This window comes from Monodelphis domestica, chromosome 3 (genome assembly GCF_027887165.1).
Source record: "Monodelphis domestica isolate mMonDom1 chromosome 3, mMonDom1.pri, whole genome shotgun sequence".
NCBI lineage: Eukaryota > Metazoa > Chordata > Mammalia > Didelphimorphia > Didelphidae > Monodelphis > Monodelphis domestica.
In genome coordinates this window covers 317,176,840-317,202,901 of record NC_077229.1, presented here as the reverse complement: position 1 = coordinate 317,202,901, position 26,062 = coordinate 317,176,840, and the positions used below count along the sequence as shown (strand labels likewise).

At 38.3% G+C, this 26,062-nt stretch overlaps 1 protein-coding gene, 1 long non-coding RNA gene and 1 other non-coding gene across 4 annotated transcripts in view; 2 read left to right on the top strand and 1 right to left on the bottom strand.

Annotated features, from left to right (window-relative positions):
* Positions 1 to 15,089: 15,089 nt before the first annotated feature.
* LOC103103319 (uncharacterized) lies at positions 15,090 to 19,939 on the top strand. Of its 2 annotated transcripts, none has more exons than XR_464333.3 (6): positions 15,090 to 15,409; positions 17,121 to 17,176; positions 18,068 to 18,149; positions 18,442 to 18,505; positions 18,914 to 18,996; positions 19,752 to 19,939. It is a non-coding gene; the product is annotated as an uncharacterized LOC103103319 (long non-coding RNA). The 2 variants fall into 2 exon arrangements; XR_464332.3 differs by having other exon boundaries at positions 15,170 to 15,409; positions 18,437 to 18,505.
* LOC130458657 (small nucleolar RNA SNORD87) lies at positions 18,276 to 18,363 on the top strand. The gene has a single exon (XR_008918065.1). It is a non-coding gene; the product is annotated as a small nucleolar RNA SNORD87 (small nucleolar RNA).
* Positions 19,940 to 22,206: 2,267 nt separating the features above from the next.
* The window catches only part of MCMDC2 (minichromosome maintenance domain containing 2), a 31,912-nt gene continuing 28,056 nt past the window's right edge, over positions 22,207 to 26,062 (bottom strand). The window contains exons 13-15 of the mRNA XM_001378915.5: positions 25,570 to 25,712; positions 23,520 to 23,629; positions 22,207 to 22,581 (exon numbers count right to left, since the gene is read on the bottom strand). Of these exons, the coding sequence (XP_001378952.3) occupies positions 22,418 to 22,581; positions 23,520 to 23,629; positions 25,570 to 25,712 (417 nt within the window). The 3' untranslated portion in view covers positions 22,207 to 22,417. The remainder of the gene's footprint in view (positions 22,582 to 23,519; positions 23,630 to 25,569; positions 25,713 to 26,062) is intronic.

Here is a 26,062-nt window from a genome sequence, read left to right as displayed (position 1 = left end):
TTCAGACTGACCACCTCTTGTGCATAATTTCCCATACATGACCCATCCACCTCCTTCTCCATTCATGCTTAGCCTTCATAGTATCTTTTATACACCAAGTGGCTGTGAGTAATAGAACTTGTTACATACCACCATATAGTTTTCCATCACCTGCTGGGTTATTTGTACTTGTAACTCTTCCCAGATTCTGTTCTTCCATGATCTGCTTTACAGGCTCAGGACAAAAACTTCCAGGAGCTATCTAGGCCAGATTAATCCACCATGCTATGAGTCTAACCACATGAAATGGCCTCTGAGTTGTCAGTGGCAAACCTGCTTCTGGGATGGAGTTGGAGGGATGATGGGAGCTATCGTGCTATGGTGTAGCTGTTCTGTGCCAGTTTGGTCACTGGTTTCAGTTTTCTACTAGTATCAAGGGAGAGAACACAACCAGAGAACAGGAAGTCTTATAACCTGAAAAGACTTTACATAATAGGAAAAATATCATGATTTAATGGGGGATTTCACTGGGAAAAACAACAGGAATGCGTTTAGGGCATTCTTATTCTCATTTTCCTGAGGACAGCTTAAAGATGCAATGGATATGGAGAGATTTAGAATCAGGAAGACTTGAGTTTATAATTTCCCTGGGTTACTTACTAACCAGTGTGACCCTGGGCAAGTCACACTGTTAACCCTGCTGGCCTCAGTTTCCTCACCTGTAAAATGAGCTAGAGAAGGAAACAACAAACCATTCCAGGATCTTTGACAAGAAAACACCAAATGGGGTCAAGAAGGGTCAGACATGACTGAAATGATTAAACAACCAGATTCTTATTTTCCTACACAAAGTCTTTCCTGCTCCTTCTCATAGCTAACCCTTTTGTTTATTGACAATCTTGAACTTTTAAACTACTGGCTTTCATTGCACCAGTATAGAAGTATTCTAAGTATACACACACACATCTGTTTTGTTCCTTCATCTTCTTTAAGCAGTCTAGGCATGTGAATATGGAGTTGGTTAAAGATCATCTGGAGCAAAGACTGACTGTATATATTGCTTCACTGGTTCACAGCGCCTAAATTTCCTTGTGATTTTACATTTGCAAGTTGTGAATGTATGTTACTTATAAAGTAACCCAAATCTTGCCTTGTAAAAATATATAGCATATAATAAAAGGCTTCCTAGATAATTAAATGTAGTGATAATGTTTGTATATTTAAATATTGCACGTGTATATATCTATACCTTGTCTGTAGCATTGGAATTGAAAGGTAGTTGAATGTGGTTTAACTTTTCAATAGGAAAGCTTATTATAAAAGTGTCAGGAAGAGTCTGCTTTTTATTTAAAGCAATTCAGTGTATTAAAGACTATGTAATTATAATGGCTATTTGGCTCATTGTATGTTTCTGTCCAAGCACTTACTTTTCTAAAGCTGCTCACCTAAAAGCCAAACATCAACCGCCAAAGACAGCCTTGGGGATATGGTTTGCTCCTGATGATAATCAATTTATGGCTGGTTTTTTTTTATCTCAGCTCCAGATTCACACAATCACATGCCCCCCAAATTACACAGATACCCCCTCCCTTTAAAGAGTAATGGTGTGCAGAACGTCTCCTTGATTTCATATATGGTAAAAGCGGAGCCCTTCCTTGTAGCTTGAAAGCCAAGGGAGATGGATGCCTTCCAGGATGTGGGACCCATGCACACAGCTCCCTGGGCAAGGATATCTTGCCAAGGCTTTTCAGAAGATTTTCTTTGTGTTTTTTTACTCACAATATGATTTTTGAGTACTGATTCTCATATACAATTGCCCAATCAATTAATTATTGGGGTTATTCCCTACCATTTATTCTATTTTGATTACAATTTGTTATTTTAATGCTGGCCATCTAAGAGGACTACATGTAGAAAGTGTACACATACAAGATATTAATGAACAATGAATATATCCTCATTACAACAGCATAAGTTATCTCTTACAAGTAGACCAGCTATTGATCTACATTAGCAGAGAGTCCACACTGGTGAAAGCACAAGGTCAGACCAGAACAACAAAAAGAACTTCATTTTGCATTCATGCAAAGAATGTTCATTACCAGAACGGGTAATCAATGTTCATTTCCCACTGAGATCATTATTCACTGAAAATCCTACATGGCACCTATTTTGATGTATTCATTTAAGAAATATATATTAAGTGTCTTCTCTGTGCCAGGCACTGTGATAAGCTGTGGGAGGTACAAAATAAAGTGAAAGAAATGATCCTCGCCTCAGAGAGAACTGATAACAGCTTAGTATTTTTATTTCTTATTATTTAGAATTTCCTCGGAATTGGTTTGTTTATTATGGAATGATAGCCCTGAGCAAGCAGCCAAGTGTCATTAGGAATGATGGCCAACTCAAGTTTCTCCTAGATATCAGCATTTTCAATAATATTTGGTCTTATTAAGGAAAGAAATGAATTTGTCTGCTGTGAAATACTGTCCCTAATTCAAATTGGTGGGGAGATGAATAGCAAATCAAACAGTGATGTCCAGTTTGAATATTTATGTTAAATGTTTATTTTGAAAGACTGTCACAATACACATGTGCTTTCTCTAATGCCCATAAAATACAAGCTAATGCTTATCATGTTAATTGTATATTTCTATGGAACTAAAGGAAATTTAGGCATGCTGTCTCTGAGAGGCATCTTTCTGAATTTTGGCTAATTATTTTCTTAATATTTGCCATTTTTAAATGTTGAGAATTTGTAATGTAATGAAGGAGAGAACCAGAGGAGAAACTTTTCACAAGTATAGCTACAGGGGAATTCATAACCAAAACAGGTTTAAATGAAATTTTAAAAAAAATACACATATCTGTTGAGCTCCAGGCCCCACTTCTACAACCTACTTTGAGCTCCAGTTGGGCTGACTGATATGCAACTGAAATTTCAACATGTCCAAAATAGAGTTTGTTACCTTTCCTCCTAAACCTACTCCTTCTTCCTATCTTATAAGGTTTACAATCAAACAGGAATCTTTTACTCTTTACTCCTAATCACTCATCCCCTCCCTCCATTCCCCTCCATTTATGGTCAATTTCCATTTTTAAAAATTTGTTTTATTTTTAAATTTAATTTAGCATTTTTCAATCAGCAAAAATCCATTTTCTTTCCCTCCTACTTCCCCCATTTATCGACTGCCAAAAAAAAAAAGACAAAATCCTTACAACACATACTCATAGTTTAACCACACTAATATCTTCTGAAAGCACAAGTCTCGTTAACTCCAGAAAAGCTACCACGTGCAGTCCTAGAAGCAGCTTCCTATTACCTTTATGACAAAAAACAAGCCCCTCTTTGTGAAGGGCTTGTGAGGGCTTCTCCCACAACCACTCTGTAACAACCTTAGTTTATGAAAACCTCAAACACCCCTGTATCACCCTAAATAGAATTATTAGGTTTGTCCTAGACCGAACTATAAATCTTCATGTACCCATTGATCCCACTAGATAGGATTAGCAGATATAATCAAATCTGAACCTTTTTGTCTTCTTAGTTTCTCTTCTTTTATCTAGGCCTCTCCCAGGTATTCTAGAATCCTTTTTCCCTGGCCTCCACGTAAGCCAATCAATCAGTGGTCCTTCCTTTCCTATACTCTCTAAAGTACATATAAGATCCCAAGTCCTTCAGTTGGATGGAAATTCCCATTCCTGGTGTCTTCTCAAAGCTAGGCTCTGTATGGTGTGTGTATGACTTAATATGGTGACCATCAGAGCATTGTCTCCCTCGTCCTCATTAAAAACTTGGTTTTTTGGTAATTGCTTTGGTGGTGCTGTGATTTTTCAGTCTGATATCTAGAAGGTAATCTAGTATGAGTGCTGCTCCCATTTTACAGACTGAAAAACTGAGCCTCAGAAATACCAGACCAGAGCTATACAACTAGCAAATGTCAGAGCCAGGCTTTGAACCTCCTGACTAAATCCAAGTTCTTTTCATTTTGCTAAGCTACTTTGATACTTTAAAGTACCAATGGAGTTAATTGAGAAATTTGTGGATGCCAGATTTCACAGGAGTGAAAATATTCATATTCTTCACACATATTTACCAACAAGTTCTTTCTGCAGAGAACAAAACAGATGTGCTACCATTTTAAATATCTTTTTTAAAAATACTTACTTTTCATCTTAGAATGAATACTGTGTATTGGTTTCAAAGCAGCATAGAATTAAGGGCTAGGTAGTAGGAGTTAAGTAACTTGCCCAGGATCCCACATCTAGGAAATATCTCAGGTCATATTTGAACCCAGGATCTTCCTTCTCTAGGCCTGGTGCTCTAGCCACTGAGCTACCTAGCTGTTCCCTAAAATATCTTTTGATATTCTGATACAGCCAGGTCGTCATCAGCATGGCTATCCCTTACCCTGGTACAGATGATTATCAGTCTCTTCCCTCTATTTGTATACAGTGCTTGTCCATGTCATCCTCCTTAAACAATCTACTCCAATGCTCTAAAAGCCTACCTCTGGGTCTTTAACCATTTCCTGAAAACTGGGATATCCTTCAGGCTATTGTCCTTTTATCCTATGCTCTTGCTTTATTACTAGTCTACCTCCTTTTTCACTTCCTTAACAATATTTTAAAAAATATTTTCTTTTTTTCCTTAACTACATAAAAAAAATTTAACATTCATGTTCCTTTTTAAGTTTGAGCTAAATTCTCCCCTTCCCTTCCCACTCCCTGAGATGGCAAGCAACCTGATATAGATGTCATCTGTGTAATAGTGTAAAATATCTTTCTGTATTGGTCATTTTGTGAACAAACAAAAGAAAAATAAAGTGAAATATAGTATGTCTCAGTCTGCATTCAGACTCCATCAGTTCTTTCTCTGGAAGCAGATGACATTTTTCATCCCCAGTCCTTGAGGATTTTCTTGGATTGCTGCATTGCGAGGAATCACTAAGCTTGACAATATCTTTTATACCATTTCTGGTATGCAAGTTATTCTCAGTGACATTTACAGACTATTTGGATAGTTTCTTAACCCAATCAAGACTTTTAGACATATAAAGATACTTTGCAGCCATCTACCAGGCATCTAAATAACCTGGCTAATCCATCTCCCAACCTCTATGAAAATACAATTATGGCATCTTTCTGTTCCCTTATTTAACCAACAAGTTTGGAACAAAGTCAAAGGCTTTGCCAAAGAAATGATAGTGACCTCTATTGCTTTCACTTGATTTATTAGCTGAAGGAAGAAATGGAATGTAAGCATTTGCTTTATATACAGGAATGCTGTGTAGTGTTAATATGTAGCCAGAATGTTTCCTATTGATTAGCTGTTATACTTCATGATTTACAGTAGGCACAGATTTCTAGGCTCTGTTCCCTCACTGGGAGAAATCACTCAAGTCATCAAACACTTTGTCTTCTTGATAAGCAGTGGGACAGGACGACCAAGGGTAACAGTGGCTGAGAATATCAACTCATTTTTTAAATTTTATCGAGAATATAATGAAAGACTCTGAGCCATTTGACTTCATTAAAAACAGAAACTTGAGACCAAATTTTGGTCTCTGCATTGGCACAGACTCTCCCCATTGCCACCATGGTGGCCACCAGGGAGAGGAAATGGCAGAAGAAGAGATAACAATAATTAGGAGTAAAGGTGGCGTTACCAGATCTCTAGCCTGAGTGCCTGGATCAAACTATAGAAAGGAAGATTGCACTCGCCTACCAGGACTAATGAAGAGGCAGCGGAGGGGTCTCTCAACTAGATGGCTGCAGTACTTTCTGGACAATGTCAAATTTCTGAAAAGTTATGACACAGCCTTCTAGAGAGAAAAAGGAGAGTTTATAGGTAGTGTCAGACTTTTAGGGAAAAGATCATGTATGTGATCTCCTGAACAGTAGAGAACTGTCATGATGTGAAAGGAGCAAAGAAAAAAAATCAACAACAACAACAACAAAAAACTGGATTTCCCTCCACTATTTACCTTGGGGCATTCAGAGAATTCAGATTTGATGGAAGCCTTTATGGGGTCCCAGAATAAGTAAGGATCTCACTGGAATGTGGGGAAAGAAGTTGCCTCTCTAGGAATCCCAAGATCATTACTTAAGTCAGTGGTGGAAAGCTGGCCAGTATAGGTCCTTAGACTGAAGAGACCTTCACCAGAATGTGAGGAGTTTCCTCCCTAATAATCCCTAGTTTGTTTCTCTCCAAAGTGGAATCTAAGCCACAGAATGGCATTATGGGACTAGAGGAAGGTATGGGTCCCTGACATAGAGGTGGAACACTGCAATGTCAGAGAGGTTCCCTAAAGAGGCAGCCCCAAGGTCACTTATCTTCCAAGGGAAGGCAGAATTAGAATCATAGAATCCACCAATCATCTTCCCCCCCCCCCCATTTCTCTTGTTGCTTTTGAGGAGAGTAGTAAATGGTTAAATATCACTATGATCTCTTGTTCTTCCATCTCCTGGAAAATCAGATCTAAATTATTCATACTGAATAGCTACCATGAGGGAATTTACAATATAATTGCTCAAAATTGGGGATGTGGGGGGCTTGGGAGACAGGAGATTAGATTGTCAGGAGATCTGAGCATCAAATTGGTATCAAGTCCCAGCTCTGACACTTACTCCCTAATCTTAAGCAAATCATTTAACTTTCAGCCTCAGTTTCTTCATATATAAATCAAAGGGTTTAGAAGAGATGATCCTTGGCTTCTCCGTCCCTTATACACTAGCCACAATCACATCTATCATAAAATTTAGAGCTGAAAGAAACCTTAGATAATCAAATAAACCCTCCATTCATCACCACCACCATCCCCAATTTTATAGATGAAGAAACAAGCCTAAAGACATTAAATGATTTCCAAGGTCACTTAGTGAGGATCAGAGTCAGGGGCTGAGCCATGGTCTTTTGGGTTCTGGATTACATAAGCTTTCCACTAAGCTAGATCTTCCCTTCTGACTCTATCTTCTTTGTATGATTCTATTAGATTCCCTTTCATTTAGCTGTTTAGCTAATGGACAGCTCCACAAGCGATTTATTTGTGATGTAGATTCCTAGGGCAGCAAGGTGTTGAAATGGATAGAATTGTGGGCATAGTCAGGAAACCTGAATTCTAATGTGACCTCTGATGCTTACTAGCTGTGTGACCCTGGACAAGTCATTTAACCTCTGTTTGCCCCAGTTTCCTCAACTATAAAAGGGGGATGATAATAACACTGACTTTCATTAGATTATAAGCACCTTGAGGGCAGACACTATCTTTTGCCTCTTTTTTCTATCTCTGTGACTTAGCATAGTACCCAGCACATTGTAGTCACTTAATAAATATTTACCACTTGATTGATTACTTTAGATGATCGTTTTGAGAATCAAACAAAAAAACCCTACATTTTTATAGTGCTCATGGGAAATAATATTTGTAAAGCCCTTAGGACAGTGCCAGGAACATGTAGGTACTGTAGAAATGTTTATCCCCTCCCATATTCCCTTTTCACATTTATGCTCTGTGCAAGGTCATGTTCAAATTTCCTGGATTCCAGAAAATCCACATCTCCAAGAATCAGGGTACCACCAAGTTCAGTGCTGATGAGTTTGAAGATATGATTTTTTGAGAAGCAACTCATTCCTGATGGTTAGAGTTAAGCACATCCTCATTCCAGGCTCCTGGGACAATGACAGGCACTCCACATCAGCTGGGATATCCACCCTCTGCAGCACAGATCAAACAATATGCTAGTAAAAGAAAAGAATGGAATGACGGAGTGCCTTAAATGTTACCTGGCAGAGGCCACTCATCTTGTATGCAAAGAGAATCGTGAGTAGAAAAATGTCATGAGGAAGAGTCTTTTAGGAAAACTGATCTGACAAGGTGCAGGAAGGACTGGTCAGTACAGGGGGCAAGGAGGGCAGTGAGAAATGTATCACAGCAGTTTAGGCACAAGGTGGGAAGAGAATGAACTCACCTGATATTAATGGAAATGAAAAGAAAGTGTCCAATGTAAGACATATTAAAAGGATAACAAAAGGTCTTGGTGACTATGGAGAGCAGAAGGAAGAAGAAGAAAGAGTCAAAGTACTGAGGGGTTGAGCCAAAAAAAGCATTATTAGTGATAATGCATGACATTTAAATGGCATTTTAAGATTCTTAAACACTTGATATACATTTTAATTTATTTTTTTTATTATTTATTATTATTTTTTAAAACTCTTACCTTCCATCTTGGAGTCAATACTGTGTATAAGGGCTAGGCAATGGGGGTCAAGTGACTTGCCCAGGGTCACACAGCTGGGAAGTGTCTGAAGTCAAATTTGAACCCAGGACCTGCCATCTCTAGGTCTGGCTCTCAATCCACTGAGCCACCCAGCTCCCCCCTTGATATACATTAAGAAAAAAAAAAAACACCTTTCTCTTCTGTCTCAGAATCAATGCTGTGACAGAAGAGCAACAAGGGCTAGGTGATTGGGTTTAAATGACTTGCCCAGGGTCACACAGCTAGGAAGTCTCTGAACCCAGGCGGCTATCTCCACGTCTGGCTCTCTATCTTCTCAGCCACCTAACTGGCCTGAAAGCACTCCTTAGTGAGAGCCATTGGCAGTACAAGGGAAGGGAAGCAGCCAACTTTTAGGGAACCATTTCCATGAGACCCTGTGAGTCCACATCACTCCCCAAGAGGCTGTTATAGTGGGGCAAGGTCGGGGTGAAAGTGGAATAAATGAGAGATGGTCAACCCCAGGGCACCATGGGATTCTGGACTACCTTGGTCCTGCTGTTGGGTTAAAGCGAACCATAATCAGACTTCTTTCTTTAATAAACCATCCCTTAGGCACATGCTGGCCTGCATTTTAGAAGGTTTGAATGGAAGGAGTCAGATTGGCCTACTTGGTGAAAAGATTTTTCCAGGTTTCTGAATGAGGAAGAGTTCAACTCAAGAGAAGTACGATATCCTTGAGAGGTAAATGGGATCCCTTGTGTCAGGGGGATCCTGGACAAAAAGGTTACACATGCACATACATACACATAAAGGTATGTGTATAAACATGTGCACACTGGAAATATTCAAATGAGTCTGCTGCACAGCTGTAATTACAATATTATGCCCTGGAGTTAACTATTCCTCTCCGTTAATATATTCCCTGCCAATCACCAATATTTCCCTTAGAGACCTTTAAGAACACTCTGTTCATTGTCCTTTTAAAGTGTAAGACTGGCAAAAATTTACCCCAAAAGAATCATTCTTATGAGATTTGTTGGTTGTAACCATTGATACATTTATTGGGGTGATAATTTCTCAGCATGATCTAGATTTAACTCTAAGAGGAAAACCTCCCAAGTTTAGTTTTCAAATTTCTTCCACTTTCTGAGATCCCAGGATCACTGATATTCCTGGAGGAGCTCTTCATTTGTAGGCTCTATTGGTGTTAAATAATTGTCTGTAAAGTTAATCTCACTTAAGTAAAAGTTTAATGGAAAGCTCAGCCCAAGTTTGTCTGTCACATTGGCTACACGAGCCATAATGGCATCATTTTACAGCCAGTCAGGAATCACACGTCCTGTGGGTAATTTTTTCTGGAAATGAGCTCCACGAAGTTCATGTGCCTTGACTGTTTAGGGATTAACTTTTGGTCTAATCAGTGCCTTGTTTTATGACAAAACCAGGTATCTTAAACAGGTTTGAAACCTTAACCGTGAAGAGAAGTCTAAAAGCTATTACTGTTTCAAAGTCAATATTATGTTTTAAAATAATCCCACCTGAAGTAAAAAGATCTTAAATGGAAATGCCATGTAGTTCCGCCTGGGGTCACTTCTCTGCCCTGGTACTACTAACTCTGCTCTGACATGCTTATACTACACAAGGGAAAACACCAGACCATAGTAATCATGCCCCACCGCCTTCTAGTTACAGCTCAACTTGATGTTGTGGGCAGCTAGGGGACCATGGAGTTCTTGGAGTCATTGGCCAACATGAAAATAGACTGTTTTCTTGGTGGCCAAAGGTATTGATTTACTAATGAGATTTACATGTGTCACTACAGTTCCTAGGTTCTACTGAAACAGTTCACAGGACAAATAAATACTGTATATAATGATGTGAGTGTGTGTGTGTGTGTGTGTGAAGGAGAGACACAGAGGCACAGACAGAAAGACAGAAACAAAGACAGAGAGCAACAGAAGCAGATAAACACAAGAGACAGATATATAAGAAGAGAGAAAATTCTTTGGTATAAAATTGAGTTTAGTGTATTTTTAGTCTCCAGAACTTTGGCCACTCACTTTATGAAGTATATATATATGGGGTGTATGGGGTGCTCAGGGAGGGGTAGTATCTCTGGTATGGAGGGCTTGTCGTGCCCTCCTAGGGCAGCTCTCCAGCCTCTGACCCCCACCTGACACCCAGCTCTCACTTGTGGCTCCCAGTAGCTGCTAACATGTGGCAGGCAGCGGCCACACCCTGGGCAACGGCTTCAACAGGCCGGCTAAACCTTGTGAGAGTAGCCATCGGGTCGTCGCTGACCCCTGGTGAACCAGGGCTTTGCTCACCCAGCATGTGAAGACTGCTTCGGCGGAACAGGCAGAAGAAACCAACAAGAAGGTTCAACGGCTGAGAGGGCGACTCAGCAAAGCACTGTGGAGTGCTTAGGGCATGTTGGAGCACAAAAGACAACATGGCCATCCAATGCAGCTGAGGAAGTCTCCAGGTGTAATGACTTTTCGTGCCACTGGACCCAGGCTTCCAACGCCGAGAGAGTGGGACTGTCTCTGTGCACTGACTTTTCCACTTAAATCTTCATGCACAAGTGTCTTTGTGTACACTCATCTATCCTGACCCCATCCACCCTCTTCAAGCCACATGAAGGTGCACCATAGATGAAAATGCACAAAGACAATCGTCATCCTTGGTTACCGAGAGACTACTACTACTATATATATATGTATATATATATATATATATATATATATTCCCCCCCCCCATCTGCCACTTTTGGAAAATCAATGACAATAAACATAAATATGCAAAAGATGGAAAATACTTTATTTGCCACTTCAAAGAAAAATAATTCTCTGACGTATCATCTCACTCCCATCAGATAGGCTAAAATGTAGAAGGAGAAAATAGAAAATGATAAAAAGGCATATGGAAAAATTGGAACACTAATATACTGTTATTGAAATTGTGAAGTTGGGGGCAGTTGGGTGGCTAAGTGGATTGAGAGTCAGGCCTAGAGACAATAAATCCCAGGTTCAAATCTGGCCTCAGACACTTCCCAGCTGTGTGACCCTGGACAAGTCACTTGACCCCCATTGCCTAGCCCTTACCACTCTTCTGCCTTGGAGCCAATACACAGGATTGATTCCAAGAGGGAAGGCAAGGGTTAATTTAAAAAAAAAAAAGAAAAGAAATTGTGTACTGATCCAACCATTTTGGCGAGCAATTTAGAATTATGCCTCAAATGTCATAAAATTGTGTATATACTTTGATCCAGCAATATGACTATTAGGTCTATTTCCCAAAGTGGTCATCAGGTGAAAAAAAAACCTGTATATTCTAAAATATTTATAGCAGATCTCTTGGTGGTGGCAAAGAATTGGAAATCGAGAGGCCATCAACTGGGCTATGGCTGAATAAGTTGTGGTATATGATTGTTACAGAATATTACTCCATTGTAAGAAATGATAAGCAGGTTGGTTTTAGAATAACATGGAAAGACTTCCATAAAATAATGCAGAGTAAAATGAGCAGAATCCAGAGAATGTTGTACACAGTAATAACAAAATTGTTCAAAGAGTAATTGTGAATGACTGAGCAATTATGAGCATTATGATCATTCAAATCAACCATGTAAGACTTCAGAAGGGAAATGCTATCCATCCCCAGAGAAAGAACTGAGATATGGAAGTATGTATTTTATGCTTCCACTTATATCTATATCAAATGTCCACCTTCTCTACCGTAGGGTTGGGAGGGATTGAGACGACTTGGAACTCAAAATGTAACTAAAGAAATATGTGAAAAAGAAAAATAATGATATCAGCTCAGCTGTATGGATGACAGAATCTAGCTTGCTCTGTGCAAAATGGTGGACCATTGCTATAACAGCAATTAGGATATTAAGTAGAGGGAAAATTTGGAGCATTGAAAACTTGGAAATGGTCTGTTTTGCTTGTTTCATAGAAGATGGGTTTGATGATTGGGGCAGAGAAACCTTCTCCTAGATCTATCTATAAAGCAATATCTACCTAAGTATTGGTTTACTTATCTAAACATATATCCAATTCCACTTACATCAATCAACATTTATTAATTGCCTACTGTGTGCAAGACAAATAATTAAATATTGGAAGAGGTAAACAAAGAAATGGGACAGAGTTCTTACTCTCTGCAGTCTTACAGAAGGATAAAACACAAATTCAGATATTTATAGAACACAATAAATATATCAGAAGATTGAAAAACAAAGGGCTGTATGAGGTCTGAGGGTCAGAACAGACAAGAGGGATCAGGAGATGCCATTAAAAGGTAGATAATTATGTTAAGGAGGAAATCTAGTCATAGGGAACATTGTGAACATAGTCACAGAAACAAGAGGGAACACAGCAAATTCAGGGAGGAAGTAGTTCAGTTTGTCTTAAACACAGAGGATGTTGGGAGAGAAACATGAGATGAGGATGAAAAGGTATACTGTGTCCAGGTTGTGGAGGGAAGGTGGCTACTATCATTATCCTCATTTTACATTTGAAGAAGCTGAGGCAGGCTGAGGATGCGTGATTTAGCCTGGATCACACAACTAGATGTCTGAAGCTAGATTTGAATTTAAGTTTTCTTGTCCTCAGGACCAGTGCTCCATGCACTATGGCGCCACCTAATCAAACTACACATAAAGAAGCAGCATGGCATATTAGAAAGAAGGCTTTGGAGCTAGAGGACATTGGAATGTTGGAATCTCAACACTGCTATTACTTTTGTAATGAGAATAAATTATTTAACTTCTCTGGGCTAAAGTTTCCTTATTTATAAAAGTTTGGGTAAGATGACTTCTAAATCTCTTCCAAATCTAAATCCTATTATCAGAGAAGAAAGGTCAGCAAGCAATGGACATGTGGAATTAGGAGTCATTTTTATCATTGTGGTACAAACTGTGGAAGTAAGTAAAATTATCAAGGGATAAAGCTAAATGAGGTAAGAGAAGAAGGTCAAGGACAAATCCTTGGGGAACAATTCATAGAAAGTGATCAGGAAAAGTAGGAGGAAACAGAAGTTACTGGTAACCTTTTAAAAAAAAAGATTGTTTTATTTTCAACTCCAAATTTTCTCCCTCAGTCCCCTTCCTCACTAAGAAGGCAAATAAAATAAAATAAAATCCATTACAAGTATATATATAGTTGGGGGCAGCTGGGTGGTTCAGTGAATTGAGGGCCAGGTCTAGAGATGGGAGGTCCTAGGTTCAAATTTGGCCTCAGACACTTCTTAGCTGTGTGACCTTGGGCAAGTCACTTAACCCCCATTGTCTAACCCTTACCGCTCTTCTGCCTTAGAAACAATATACAGTACTGATTCTAAGATGGAAGGTAAGGGGTTAAAAATATATGTATAATTATGCAAAACAAATTTCTGCATATATGTTTGTTTTTAAAAGAAAGAAATAGAAGAAAATATGCTTCAATCTCAGCTCTCTCTCTGGAGGAGAATAACCTGTTTGCTCATGAGTTCTCTGGAACTATGGGTGGTCATTGTGTTGATCAGTTACTAGGTCTTTCAAAGTTGATTAGCTTAACAATATTGTTATATTATGAATTCTAATTCTGCTCATTTCACTTTGCATCTGTTTATGTCTTCCTAGTTTTTTTCTGAAATCACACCCTTTTAACTATCCCTATCTGAAACCAGTTATTTATATACCATACATATATCAACCATTTCCCATTTGATAAACATTCTGCTTTGAATTCTTTGCCACTTCAAAAAGAGCTGTTAATGATATTTTTGTATAAATGTATAAATCTTTTCCTTTTTTCTCTTTCTGGGTACAGATGGTATTACTAGACAAGTACAGCATAGTTTGCTTTTTGGACGTAGTTCCAAATTTCTTTCCAGTAGGACTAATTCACAGCTCTACTAGCAGTGCATTAGTGCGTCTATTTGATGGTTATGTGGTGGTACCTCAGAGTTGTTTTAATTTGTGTTTCTTTAACTATTAGTGATTTAGAGCATTGTTCATGTACCTATTGATAGTTTTGGTTCTTTCCCAGAAAACTACTATTCAAATCCTTTGACCTCATCAATTGAGGGCTCTTAGTCTTGTATGTTTGACTCAGTTCCCTTTATATTTTCTTTTTCTTTCTTTTTGAAACCCTTACCTTCTATCTTAGGATCAACACTCTGTATTGGCTCCAAGGCAGAAGAGTGGTAAGGGCTAGGCAATGGGGGTCAAGCCACACTGCTAGGAAGTGGCTGAGGCCAAATTTGAACCTAGGACCTCCCCTCTCTAGGCCTGGCTCTCAATCCACTGAGCAACCCAGCTTCCCCCTTCCCTACATATTTTTGAAAAATTGTCAGTTCTTTGGAGAGAACAGTTTTCGTTTAAACAGTGAGAATGGAAGCCAGATCTCATGGAATTTAGAAAAATGTGAACGATATGAAATACCTTAGTAGTGTTGGGAAAGAGAAAAATGTGCTGGTAGCAGTAGGGGTAGAAGGGTCAAGAAAAGGTTTTTTAGAACCAGGGAAAACCGAGCATGTTTGTAAGCAGACCATTCAAATTTTGTGGAGAGGAAGAAAACAAAGATTCTGTGGCGAGAGGGGGTTGATTCATGGAATAAGGTCAGCAAGGAAAGTGGTAAAGGGATTAGCTTAGTAAAGAGGCAGAAATGAAATTCTATTACTACAGAGATGTTGGGCAATTAATTAAAATGAGTTGAAGAAGGGCTAGATTGGTAGTCTTTACGAATCATAAATGAGAAGCCATGAGTATCCGAAGGAGTTTAAAAAAATAAAGGGAGGGAACGAAAAAGGAAAGACTAAAGCAAGCATGCCTGTATTTAAAAATGTTGCCTCTCGCGCCATTCCACGTTGGCGCCTGCGCAGAACTAGGGGTCACGGACAAAGCCAGGCCCAGATCCCCTCCCCACTAAAAACCCGCCTAGAGAAGGAAGGGCTTTCCTAAACGTCGCTTAAACGTCGCTTCCGACCGGAAAAGGCGGAGCCCCGCCAGCGGAAAAAGCGGAAAGGGTTGTACTTTGCTCACTGCGACCTTTTAAATTCAAGCGTGCTTGCTTCGGTCTTTCCTTTCTCATCGCGGATGTCTAATTGTCGTCATGGCTGTGCTTAGCTTCGGACGCCACGCGTGGTGCGGAGTCCCTGGAATCTTCCGGGGGGGGGGGGTGCTCCGGCCACACTTAGGTCCTGCAGGAGCTGTAGTCTTTAAGTGAGTAACGCTCTGGGGATTTCTTATTGAGGGTGGCAGCGTGAGTGGGCGGTTGACGCGAGGGCTCCGGTGGGAGTCGCTGTTGCACCGTGAGGGAGGAAGAGAGGGAAGGAGAGCAGAGCCCATCTGCCCGGGCTGGCGGGGCGCCTGGAGGGAAGGGACCGCGCAGGGTCTGACTTAACCGGAGCTATGGCAGGCTCCGCGGCCCGGGGGAGGGGTCCCCGCTGCACCCGGCCCAGGCACGGCACTGGTAACTTGTAATTAACTTAAATTTTCAAAAACTGAAAAATTTTCTTAGTTGAAGTTTTTATATTTGTTTTTATTTATTCCTTATCGCACACCCTAAAAACTGCCTAGGTGTTGTACCACAAGGTATTTTATCTATTTTAGCCTAATCCAGTTCTTAGGATGGAGCAGTTGTCTTACTACAACTAACCTTACAAGTGCGTCCTCTAAATTTAAACTTTAAAGAGGGGAGGTGATAATGCATGCCCCACCAGATGTTGGTTGGTTGAAAAATGACAATTTGCGGTATGGTTTAGTTTAAATGAGCTGAATTACCAGCGTTGAGGCCTACTTTGCCCTTGAAGTGAATCTGACCCCATTGAAAGCTAATCTTTGCATTCCTCTCCCCTGCATTTTGAACCAGCACTACCTTACACGTGGTAGGTGTTCTGAGATCAGATTTGAACTTAGGACCTCCCATCTCCAGGCCAGGCTCAATTCACTGAGCCTTTTAGATATGTAAGCTGACTTGACTACATCTTAAAATCCTGTCAGACTGGTGATTCCCTTGGGGGTTTTCTTGGCCAAGATGGTTTGCCATTTCCTTCATCTTATTTTGCAGGTGAGGAGACTTGGGCAAAAAGGGTTTAAATAATTTGCCCAAGATCACATAGACAGTATAATAGAATAACAGATTAGTCTGTGCTGTTTCGCTCTCAATCTTTTATTGATCTGATTGTTTTGTGCCGTTTACCTTGATCATTTTCAGTCGGCTTCAGTTTTCAAAACCTGAGCACAAACAAGTCAATTTCAAGAACCCAAAATTAGAGTACTCCTAATTAGTACAGCATAATATTGATTGTGTTTAATTATTTTCAATCTTTCAAGTAATAATGTTTCCCCCTTATATTGGGCATAGAGGACTTGATCAGTTCCTGACCGTGCCCTTTACTCCATGTGGGCCTGCTTTTAAGGGCAGTTTGAGACTTAATTCTTAATTCAGTTTCATCTGAGTTTTTGTGCATGTCAGTCACAGTAAGGTATACTCTAATTGTAACCTTAAACTGGAAATATAGGAATGACCCTAGTTATTTTGAGATGTACAAACCCAACATTGTAGATCCATCCTTTAACTTACTCTCAATTTTTTTGAAAAGAAAAGCAATAGCTTAGATACTCATTAGGAACATGTTCTTTAAAAATCAATACTTGGGAAATGTAGTTTATTTCTTTATGAACTCCAACCACTTTCCTACTTATGGTAGAATAACATTCCATTGTAAAACTAAATTTCTCAGTTCTAAACAAATAAGGTTCAATCCTCATTGGCACAATGATGATTTTTTATTTAAAAAAAAATGCCGTTTACCCAACTGAGTGAATCATTGAGGTAATTTAAAAATCTGATGTGCCATGATTATGCTGAACAAACTTATCAGCCCAAGACAATTCAAACTTTAAAATGGTAATTTTTTTTTCTTTTAAGGAAATGAAAAGATTTTGCCCAGGATCTGAGCCCAAAATGCTGTTAAATCCTTTAAGGTAATTAAAATTTCTGTTGTGCCACATGTTCCCATATGCAGCTATTTGTAATTTTCTTTTGTAAGCCATAGTCTGGCTTAATATTTTTTCCTTAGAGTGGTTTTCCTGCTACATATATAGAATTTTAATTGGACAGGACTATTGTCCAATCCATACCTGGTCGTAAAGGCTTGTAATGGAGACCCCACTACTCAATTCAGACAGCCCATTCTACTTAAAAACAGCTCTTAATTGTTAGGAAGATTTTCCTGAAATTGGTACTTATGGAATAGAGATAGATATAGATAACATTACAGTAGAAGTTCAGATTTTATTGATCTGGGCCTCATTTGTATAATGAGAAAGGCAGACATTAAATGACCTGGGTCTCTTTTAATGCTCCATCTGTGATCCTAAATTTGCTTAATTCCATTGCTCTGGTTTTGCCATATGGGATGGGGTAATAAAATAAGTTATCACTCCCTTTCAAATATTGTGCCACAATTTAGATCTGGAAGGCACCTACTGACACCCCCCCTCTTTTTTTAACATTGAGACAAATCCAGTTAGGTCATGTGACTTGCTCCAAACTGTACAGGCTGTAACACTTCAAGACTTTTGAGCATTGTATCACACCCTTGAAAAGTCAGTTTTCAGGAGTCTTCTGGGGTTAAGTATACTCATTGGATTCACTTTATTTTGGTACTCCTACCACTGGTCATTACTCATTGTAGCCAAAGTGATCTCCAGGCACAGATCTGACATTTTCCTTCTCAAACCTTCAATTAATATTCCCCTAGGGAGTCCACAGACTTTTAAGCAAGTTAGGACTTAATGTTATAACAGTAGGAATGTCTAGTGTAGATAAGCTAGAATATGCTTGTTTAAAAGGAAATCTATTTTAACTTCTAGGTTAAAAAGGCATGAAAAAAATATTAAGGAAGAATCAAGTGTGTAAGCCAGTGTTATCGATGAACAATGAAGATAACCAGTAGTAAGTTGGATACTTGTTCTTTGTTCTTGGTGTAGAGGTTTGTATTGACTGGGGGACTGTAACCCCCAATTTTTTGTATTCTACCTAAACATTTTAGAACAAAAATACTTGGGCAGTTTAATAGCAACTGGTACTATGATGACTTAATTCTACCTTTTTGCCGTTTACCCAACTGAATTTGACTTTGATGTAAATCTAAAGACTGAGTACCAGTAAGTTTAAATTATTTGCAACATATAAATAGCTGAAATACATTTACTAAAAATACATATGCTTTCTTTCCTGAGACTAGGTAGTTTTGGACGGATATTCAAATCTACATTGACAAGATTTCGATTTCTGTTTTATTTCAGCAGGTAAGTCAAAAGTAAAAAATTTGGATTTTTAATTTTCAGAGCTCCAAGTTGTATTCAGCATAATGCTGTGGTGGGGTATAATAGGAAAGCACTTTAAAATCTTGCCTTGGATGACTTGTAAGACCAAATGGGATAATAGTCTGCCGTACTTTGCAAACCTTTAAACTAGTGTCTTAGATAATTAACTGCATCATAACTTAACTGAATTCTGAGCTTATTTCCTCATTTGTAAAATGAGGAAGTTGTACTGATCCATTTTAGTTATTAGACCTTGGTGAATTTTTCAGTCTATAAAAAAGAATAGATAACTTTGTGGGAAAAACATGCAATCTGTAAACTTGATATTTTATAATCAGAAAAGGGTATAAGGTTGTGTTATGGAATATTAAGATAGCATTTTTATTCTAGCAGAAATTTCTGAAACTGCCAGTGATGGAATAGATCCAGTTCTGAATCTACACATTGGGTGTACAGTTCTATGAATTCATGAGGTAATTTTGAATGATACTTAGTTGTTATAGAATTATTGTTTAAATTAGTATTTCAATGAAGCAACTTTGCTGGTTAATGATGATTTGACAAGTTTTTGCCGTTTACCCTACTGAACATTTTGATGACCTATAAATCTGAATCCCAGCAAAAGCTTAAATAGTAACTGTCTTTATCCTGTTCATCTTGACCACTTACCCAGTGTTTTATGTACATGTTTTTAATAACTTGACACACTTTACCAGCATGACTTTTAAATGAAGGGTTTGTTTCATGTCTACAGTGGCTAAGGTAACAATTTTTAGGATCTTTCCCTTCCATCAAAGTTGACTTGAGTTCTACCTCATGTTACATGGAAAGTATTCCTTTGAGAATAGAGGCCTTAGAGGCACAGGGGTGGGGTGAAAGGGAGGTATAAATGGCTTGACAGTCACCACCTTTGGGCAGGACTTTATCACCCTAATGCCTGGACTACTCTGGTATTAAAGCACATCCCTTCCCTATGGCCTCCAGGAACTAGTATAAATCCTGTGTTTGGCTTTCAAAGCCTTTGGAGATCCTGGTACCTGCTACATATGCCAGTACAGCAACACCTCCATTTCTTGGTGTTCTCAAATGAGATTCTCCATCATTTTCCCTGGTTGTTCCCTGTTACCATCCTCTTTGTTTTGTAAGCTTTTTAATATTATATTATTAAACTTGGAAATGTTTCTACTATAGACGTCATTGCCAATTTTGTTTCCTCCATACTTTTCAGCTCGTGATGGAACGTTCAGGGATGCAGTGAAAAGATCACCTAGATATGCGACCACATTATCTTCAATCAGCTGTACCGATGTTGCTGTTTAATTGTGTCTTACTCTTTAATTCTGGCTTTTGATTCATCTAGCCTGACATTTTATATGATGTACCGTGCATACAAGTTAAATAAAGTGATGATACAAAGGCTTGTTGTGCTATTTTCCCAAAGTTACACTTCTCAATTATTTCAGCTTATTTCATTCTCCAGGATGTCTAGCTCTAGAGCCCACACCATCACAGGTAATGAGCTCTTATATATACTCTTGCCATTTTTTTCCCTTTTATCATAACCAGTTTTGCAATTAAATGGTCTGGATAACTGATTCTTGAACTACCTTCCATTCCATTTGCATTGCTCATTTAAATAAACCATATCCTTGCTATTTTGGAATTTTGCACTCTGAGCTATTTTGCTCTCTTGCTTTTTCCTTTGGAACATCAGTCCATAGTTCTTCACTCTTGCTTAAATCTATCTCCACTTCAGACTCAAGGGATATTATTTAGGTCATACCTTGACAAGTTTGGTAGTTTTTCCAGCTTCAAGTATTTACATTTTGACAAAGCTCATGATTTGAACCAGTCAGCTTTAACTGACTAGAACTTTAGCACCTTGATTTCCAAGTTTATAATCTTAAGTCTGTTTATTGAACATCAGGGAATATTCATGTGTAACCTTTGGTTTGTGCTTGCTATGATCAGTGAGTGCAGCATGTTGTCTTTTACTTCCAAGGCTTTACAATCCATTGATGAATATGTTCTAAAAATTATAACCATTACCTTCTGTCTTGGAGTCAATAGGTATTGTGGAGTTTAAGTGACTTGCCCAGGGTCACAGCTGGGAAGTATCTGAGGCCAGATTTGAACCTAGGACCTCCCATCTCTAGGTCTGGTTCAATCCAGAGACACCCAGCTGGCCCCCTAAACTAGAACAAGAGTAACATGATGCATCAGTGTTCAGAGCATAAATTTGCATTAATGTATGCCAAATAGTTTTGAGTTGGAACAGGTGCTTTTGATATACCCCCAGATTCCTTTTCTCCTATTATACACCTTAGTGTATATTACTATAATCTATATATCATAGTTTGGCTTGCCCAGAGTGACAATAGTGTCTTCTCCCTTGATTCACATGAGCCTGTTACCATTGCCTGCTAAACCAAACCCCTTGCCTGTTTAGTTTCCCGTTAGATTTAGGAACCACCTCGCTGAAAACCTTTCCAGAGCCTGAGCGTGGCATCGAATTAACAGCTTTATCTGTAGATGCTGTTGTCTTTGTAGAAATTGGTAGTATTGGTCTCATGACAATTTCACAGGCTTTGTCTGAGATGGGGAATTTGTTTAAATTTGTAGGAATTGAAGCTATGCAAAATAATAAATGGGCAAAACTTCCAGGTGAAGTCAAAGCCATATATATAGGTGTATGAAAAAATGCTCACTACTGATAAAAGAAATATAAAGTGACAAAAGGAGAGGGGGATGTGGAAAAATGCAGACATACACTGGGGCAGCTGTGAGCTGATCCAACCATTTCGAAGAGCAGTTGGGTATACCCAGTTATAAACCTGCATGCTCTTTCCCAAAAGGAGATCAGGGAAAGGAAAATAATCCAAATGTTTCTAGCAAAGAATTTGAAGGGATGCCCTTCAATTGGGGAATGGCTAAACAAATTGTGGTCTGTGATTGTGATAGAATACAAAAGAAAAAGTAGATATGAAGAAAAGTATGCCAAACCTAATAGAGATTTGTGATTTTACTTGTGTGTGATCTTTGGATAGGGAAATGCTTGTGTTTAGTTTTATAAAATTTGGAGAAAATGTTTTAAATCTGGCTGAGGTGATAATGATAGTGACAATTTGCTCTCAAACATAAAAGTGACTATTGTTGGATTCCTGAACTTGAGTCAAGAATGGTATGGCAGGCTCAGAATGCAGCCCAGTTTTTTTAAGAATCTGAAAATGTAGACATCAATAACTACATAGAAACTAACCTCTGAAACTGGGAAAACCTTTTAAGAATTCTCAGCCAATGAAATCTCAGGTTAAATTCCAAATGATTCCAGAAAATAAGGAAAACACAAGGTTACCATAAATTGGCTTAATTTTCTAAATACAGTCATAATTAGATTCAAGAGTCAGTTATTGGAGGCTTTGTCTTTGCTAGTTCCTCTACCTGTTGAATGACTTTTGAGAACCTGACCACTTAGAACTAAGATTAACCCATTTGTTCAGTATTCCAGCTAGCAATCATGCCTGAAAATTCCACAAATTTTGAGCTTCATGAATTTGTGCCCTATCAATTTTATAATTTCGAAGGTAAATTTGAAGTTCATGTCAATATAAAGTGGAGTCATTTCATTTTTTAAATGCTTCCATCTTATGGCAGAGACCATAAATTACACTTTTTAAAAACAATCATTTCTTAGCATTAAAGACAACTAACTGTATTTTCGTCCATTGAATTCCCTACCAAAGCATACTACCCAAAGCTGGACATGCATTGTGGTATTCTTTTTAATGATACATTTTTCTTTACAACTACAAACTACCACCATTTATAGTTGGCACGATGGAGTTTCCCATTCTAGTAATTGAGTCCATTTGCCAAAAATACTCCCAAACAATACTATTCTTCGCTTGTAGCAATAGGTGATCCTGGTCCATATGCTGCAATAAAGTCTTGAAGCTGTTGCTGGCACTGAGTTAGGTAAACATCCCTTTGCTCTAAATCTTCACTAGAGAGTTCAAATGGAAATACTGCATTTGGAGGTAGACAAAATACAGCAGCCCCTAAACAAGGAAAAGAAGTGGTAGACTTAGACCAGTAAAATCAGGTCACATCTAGGACCCCCCCCCCAATTTCTTACTTGACACCCCAAAAAAAATTGGATAGTGAAGGAAATTACAGCAAAGTTTTACTTTGGGTTGAGGGGCAACTTATAGAGTAAATTAATCACGAGATAATATAAGATCATCTCGCTTGCTCTGCTTTACCACAGATGGACAAACTAGAAGCAGTGGGTGGAAGCTGGAGGGACAGATTTATATTTGATGTAGTAGTAGCACTAATGCAAACTCCAAAGATTTCCAAATTCCCATTACAGATTAAATATAAACTATCACCTTTTATCAAAATGCTTCTCTAATTGAACTGAGAAATTTATAAGGATGAAATGCTCTATTTGAATTTTTTATAGTAAATCATTTTAAAGAGTTAATAGTGTGCCACATAAATAGAGCATAGAAAGTGGTATAAAATACCTACTCTCTACACAAGGTGCACTGTAAGTTGTTTCACTATTTTTGTCTAACTTTTTAATTTTTATTTTAATAAGTTTTCCCACATTATATGATCCATATTGTCTCCCTCCCTTCTTCCCTCCCACCTCCCAGAGCTGGCAAGTAATTTGGTCTGGGTTATACATGTATTATCATGTAAAACATTTAAATACATTTTTTAAAAATGTAAATGTTTTATTAAGCAAATTCACAGACTTGTAGCAATATAAAACTTTGTTTATAATAAGGACCTTAGAGTCAGATAGTGATAATGCTTAAAATCAGAGAGAAAAACATTCACCAAAATTCAAATTGTCATAATAAATCTTTATCATTTTATGGCTTTATTTCATTGAGTTTTTAGATAACATTTAGTGTGTACTTATAAATATGCCACTATCTGGAAAAATTTAATGAATAAAATTATATAATTTGGGGTAACTGATTACCATATTTCAGTGTCAGAGATGTTTCAAATAATAAAACTGCAATTAAGACATCTTCTTTGAGCACCTTAGTCCTTAAACTCAGTCTTGCATGTGCTTCAGATAACGAAACTCTAAGAGAGAAAAAAAAATTTAGTTAAGAGTCTAAGTACTTAACATTTATAGGAATGAAAACTGTTCAGACAGATTAAATTAGAACACAAAGGTATAGATGTTAGTGGCTTCAAGACTAACATAGTTTAATCTCTTTTTCAACTTTATTTCTAGCATTATTTTGAGCAATGCCAAAAAACAATCATCAATAAACCAGTGAAATTTTATATATAACTGAATAAATGAAATGAACACATGAAAATAATTTGACAGTCACTTTGACTCACCATCAACTTTCTTTATTCACATATAACCAAACATATTTTTTCACATAGTTGTATTTACTGGATTCTGTTTTTATGCTGCATTATTTCATTCCTTCTAGATTTTTTATTTCATCTTTATAAATCGTAATTACCCCCATAGAATTCCATTATATTAATATACCATAATGTAACCATTGAGTTGTCCTTTTTAAAAAAGGGAATTATAAATAATACTGCTCTAAATATATAAACATTATGAACAGACCTTTTTTCTTTTAACAATGTTTTCAATTCTTATTTCCAGAAATAGAATTCTTGAGTCAAAGGGTATGATTATTTTGTAAATCTAACAGATTGCTTTTAAGAAAAATCTCCCATTTGGAAAATCTGTCAGCAAATAGGAGTATATCTGTTTCTCCACGATCTCTCCAGCATTGAGTTTTGTCACTTTTAATTATTTTTGCCAATTGAATAGGATCTTGGAATTTCAAAACCTTTTTTTCCTCTTTTTTTTAAAAGGGAATTCTTGAATTCTCTCTCTCTCTCTCTCTGTCTCTCTCTCTGTCTCTCTCTCTGTCTCTCTCTGTCTTCTCTCTGTCTCTCTCTCTCTCTCTCTGTCTCTCTCTCTCTCTGTCTCTCTCTCTCTCTGTCTCTCTCTCTCTCTGTCTCTCTCTCTCTGTCTCTCTCTCTCTCTGTCTCTCTCTCTGTCTCTCTCTGTCTTCTCTCTGTCTCTCTCTCTCTCTCTCTGTCTCTCTCTCTCTCTCTCTCTCTCTCTCTCTCTCTCTGTCTCTCTCTCTCTCTCTCTCTCTCTCTCTCTCTCTCTTTCTCTCTCTCTCTCTCTCTCTCTCTCTCTCTCTCTCTCTCTTTTTCTCTCTCGCCAATGGCCATTAAGTGACTTGCCCAGGGTCACACAGGTAGGATCTGAGATCAAATTTGACCTCAGGACCTCCCATCTGTAGGCCTGGCTCTCAATCCAGTCCACCTAACTGCCCCATCAAAGGGAATTTTCTTGAATAGACATCCTAATTAGCTCTCATCACTTTCCACTTTCCCAATTCAAAGTTTTTAAGGACTTATAACACCTATCTATCCTTTTGACCCTGGGACTCTCCTGATCAGTTGTTATGGAATTGTTGAGGGAGTCCTGGAATGTTCTGGGGTGTGATAAAAATAGCACCATAGCTTCAGAAAGGAGCGCATGGAGCACCTCTACCATTGGGAATACCCCTTTCATTTGAACCCTGCAATGGACATCCTTTATGACAGTGACAAATTCCTTTGGTTCATTATTTTATTTTATGGTTGGACAGTTATTTGTGGTGACATTCATCAAGAAACCTTGTCATCTTAAATGGGCAGAAGAAATGTTTTTGAATTTGCGCCTTGCTCTGTCAGATGCTTTTTGTAATCAGCAAGGTGTAACAGCAGGATTTCATATTCTCTGTACTTTCTGAAGAACTCAAAAATTGAGAGGACTTTAGAATATTTCCGTGGATCTGTGATCTCCTCCATGGGGCTTCCCCCTTCCTTTGTAGACTACATCTTCCCCAGGCCTTTTCAAGTCTCTACAGTTCTTGACCGTCCTTTTGTAAAGCCTCCTAAGTGGATCCACCAGTGAGAGAGATCTTTTACTATTCTAGAATGTAATAAAATGCCCACTAGTAGCAAGGCTTTAAAATATGAAAAATACCTACAAGCTTTTCAGTGCTGATGCTGATAGCTTGGAGCCATGTATAGAATCGGTCCTGATTCTTCGACTTGCTAGGTAATAGCCATGGATCATTTTTTCTGCCTCCACACTGATCTCTACAGGTAGATTCCTTGCAAATGCAATAAGCTAAAAATGAAAAATAGTTGAAAAGACTCAAGTTCTTTAAATCGTATAAAATCCAAAGTGGTCATTTCTAATAAATTCATTTACACAACTTATTTCTAAATCCCTACTTTTTGTCTTAGTAACACTCTAAGACAGAAAGGCAGGTCCAGACAGATGAAGTTAAATGACTTGCCTTGGGTACCCTGGGAAATGTCTGAGATGAGATTTGAACCCACCTCCTCCTGACTCCCGGCCTGGCACTCTTTCCACTGTGCCACCTCGCTGTCTCTTACTTACACAGTTTAAATACATTTCTAGAGGCAGTATGAAGTCACTGAGACTTCTGTCTGCTGTTTAACTTCAATAAAAAA